General features: G+C 36.8%; 1 protein-coding gene across 1 annotated transcript; it reads left to right on the forward strand.

The window, feature by feature from the left end:
- The first annotated feature begins 578 nt into the window (after positions 1-578).
- Positions 579-1,477, forward strand: LOC119666340. The gene is made up of 2 exons (XM_038075623.1): positions 579-1,362; positions 1,404-1,477. The coding sequence occupies exons 1-2, from the start codon at positions 579-581 to the stop codon at positions 1,475-1,477; spliced, it is 858 nt and encodes a 285-aa protein (XP_037931551.1).
- Positions 1,478-1,609: the final 132 nt, after the last annotated feature.

Genomic DNA, 1,609 nt, shown 5'->3' on the forward strand with positions numbered 1-1,609 from the left:
AGCTTCATCAACAGATGTCTTCGGCTAATTTTTCGGCAAGTTGATGTCGTCATTATCAGTAATTTTTCTCTGGGAAATACTCGTAGTACCTAGGCAGTACAATTTCAGTTTGATAAATGTTACCCGGACTCTGCGCCATTGGTTGTTTTATGAACCAATGCTTACAAAGTGGAAAGATGGTGTAAAAGAACTCCAGCATTGATAGAGAAACTTGGATTAGAATTCTCTCGTAAGGGCTTTTTCGTTTGGTTCTGAGTTCAGAATGATATATATTGCTGCAGACTTCTCGAGTTATTTGCGTTAGTGTGAACGTACTGTTGTCAAAATTTTTGAAGCTAAAATTAAAATCATTTTAATTAGATTTGAAAAGAAAATCATACGAGTTTGATTTGGAATTTCGAATTCCAACTAAAATCTTGAATGAAAAATTCTTAACAAAGTTGTCGTGTGCTTTTATGTAGCAAACTAAACCATTCCTCATTTTATTTATTTATTTTTTATTGTAGATGTTGTATCAAGTCGGAAAACTGTTAGAAAAAATAATATTTTGGATCTTAAGTCACATCAAATAGTTAAAGATGTTCAGAATCAGCGAAGAGGGCTTTGATAAAAAAGCCTTTTTGGAATATGCGAAGGCTAAGGAGGTGGAATACAACAAATTGCAGCATGCGTTGATAAAGACGCTTGCTATAAGAACCCGCACCCGAAAGCAGATTATTTTTGAGAAAAGGATCAAAGCTGAACTGAAGAAGTTGCGTGCGCAAATAAAAGAATTACGTGCTCAAATATGGGTTGCCAGTAACAAAGCTTATAAAAAGGAAGATGAGAAAAAGGTGGCAGAGATGAAATGCCATGCTTTCTGCTACGTTGAGTTGACTAAGGAGGTAAAGGAACTTAATACTACAGTACATAAGTTCGAAACTGAAATTGCTCGCGTTAAAGGTGAAATGCTTGAACTAAATAAAAAGATTGTACCCGATGAGCAGTTTCAGGTCACAATCGCCAAATATAAGAAGCTTCAAGAGACGTTGGAAAATAAGCTTGATACAAATATACGTCGTGAAGGTGCTGTTGCGGCCGACAATGCACGTTTGAGGGGAGAGATAATCCGATTGCTCCGTGACAAAACTTACTTCAACGAACAATACACAAAATTAGTGGAACGTCTAAATAGTAATAAGAAGTACCTGATTGATCTGGTTGATTATGCTCTCAACAGCTTCACTCAATGTATGACAATTTACGATAAAATGGACAGCTTAGTGATGCAACGAGATAAGGACTTTGCTGCACGTAAAGTGGAAATGCAAAATCTGTTACGCATAAAAGAAGGCAAGGATTTTAAAATGCAGTTCTTAACAGGTAAGGCTAAAGAGCGCATTTTGGCTGATCTTCAACCAAAGGAATATCGACGACGGGCGGCATTCCGTGCATTTCATCAAAAGGAAATTGCAGAATGCAAGGATATTCTGGCTAGAGCTATGAGACTGACTCAAACCTCAAATGTGGACCAGTTAATCACCAAATACCATCACGAGGAGGGGCTTTATTATTCTTATTTTAAATATGCCAATGAAATGAACTACCGAATGACTTCACTCAACAATTC

The sequence above is a fragment of the Teleopsis dalmanni genome, chromosome 1 (genome assembly GCF_002237135.1).
Source record: "Teleopsis dalmanni isolate 2A chromosome 1, ASM223713v2, whole genome shotgun sequence".
Lineage (NCBI taxonomy): Eukaryota > Metazoa > Arthropoda > Insecta > Diptera > Diopsidae > Teleopsis > Teleopsis dalmanni.

Excerpts from the sequence above, each read along its gene's own strand:
- LOC119666340 (XM_038075623.1), top strand. The coding sequence starts at position 579 with ATGTTCAGAATCAGCGAAGAGGGCTTTGATAAAAAAGCCTTTTTGGAA. Across the intron at positions 1,363-1,403 it reads TAAAATGCAGTTCTTAACAG|GAATATCGACGACGGGCGGC; the intron begins GTAAGGCTAAAG and ends CTTCAACCAAAG.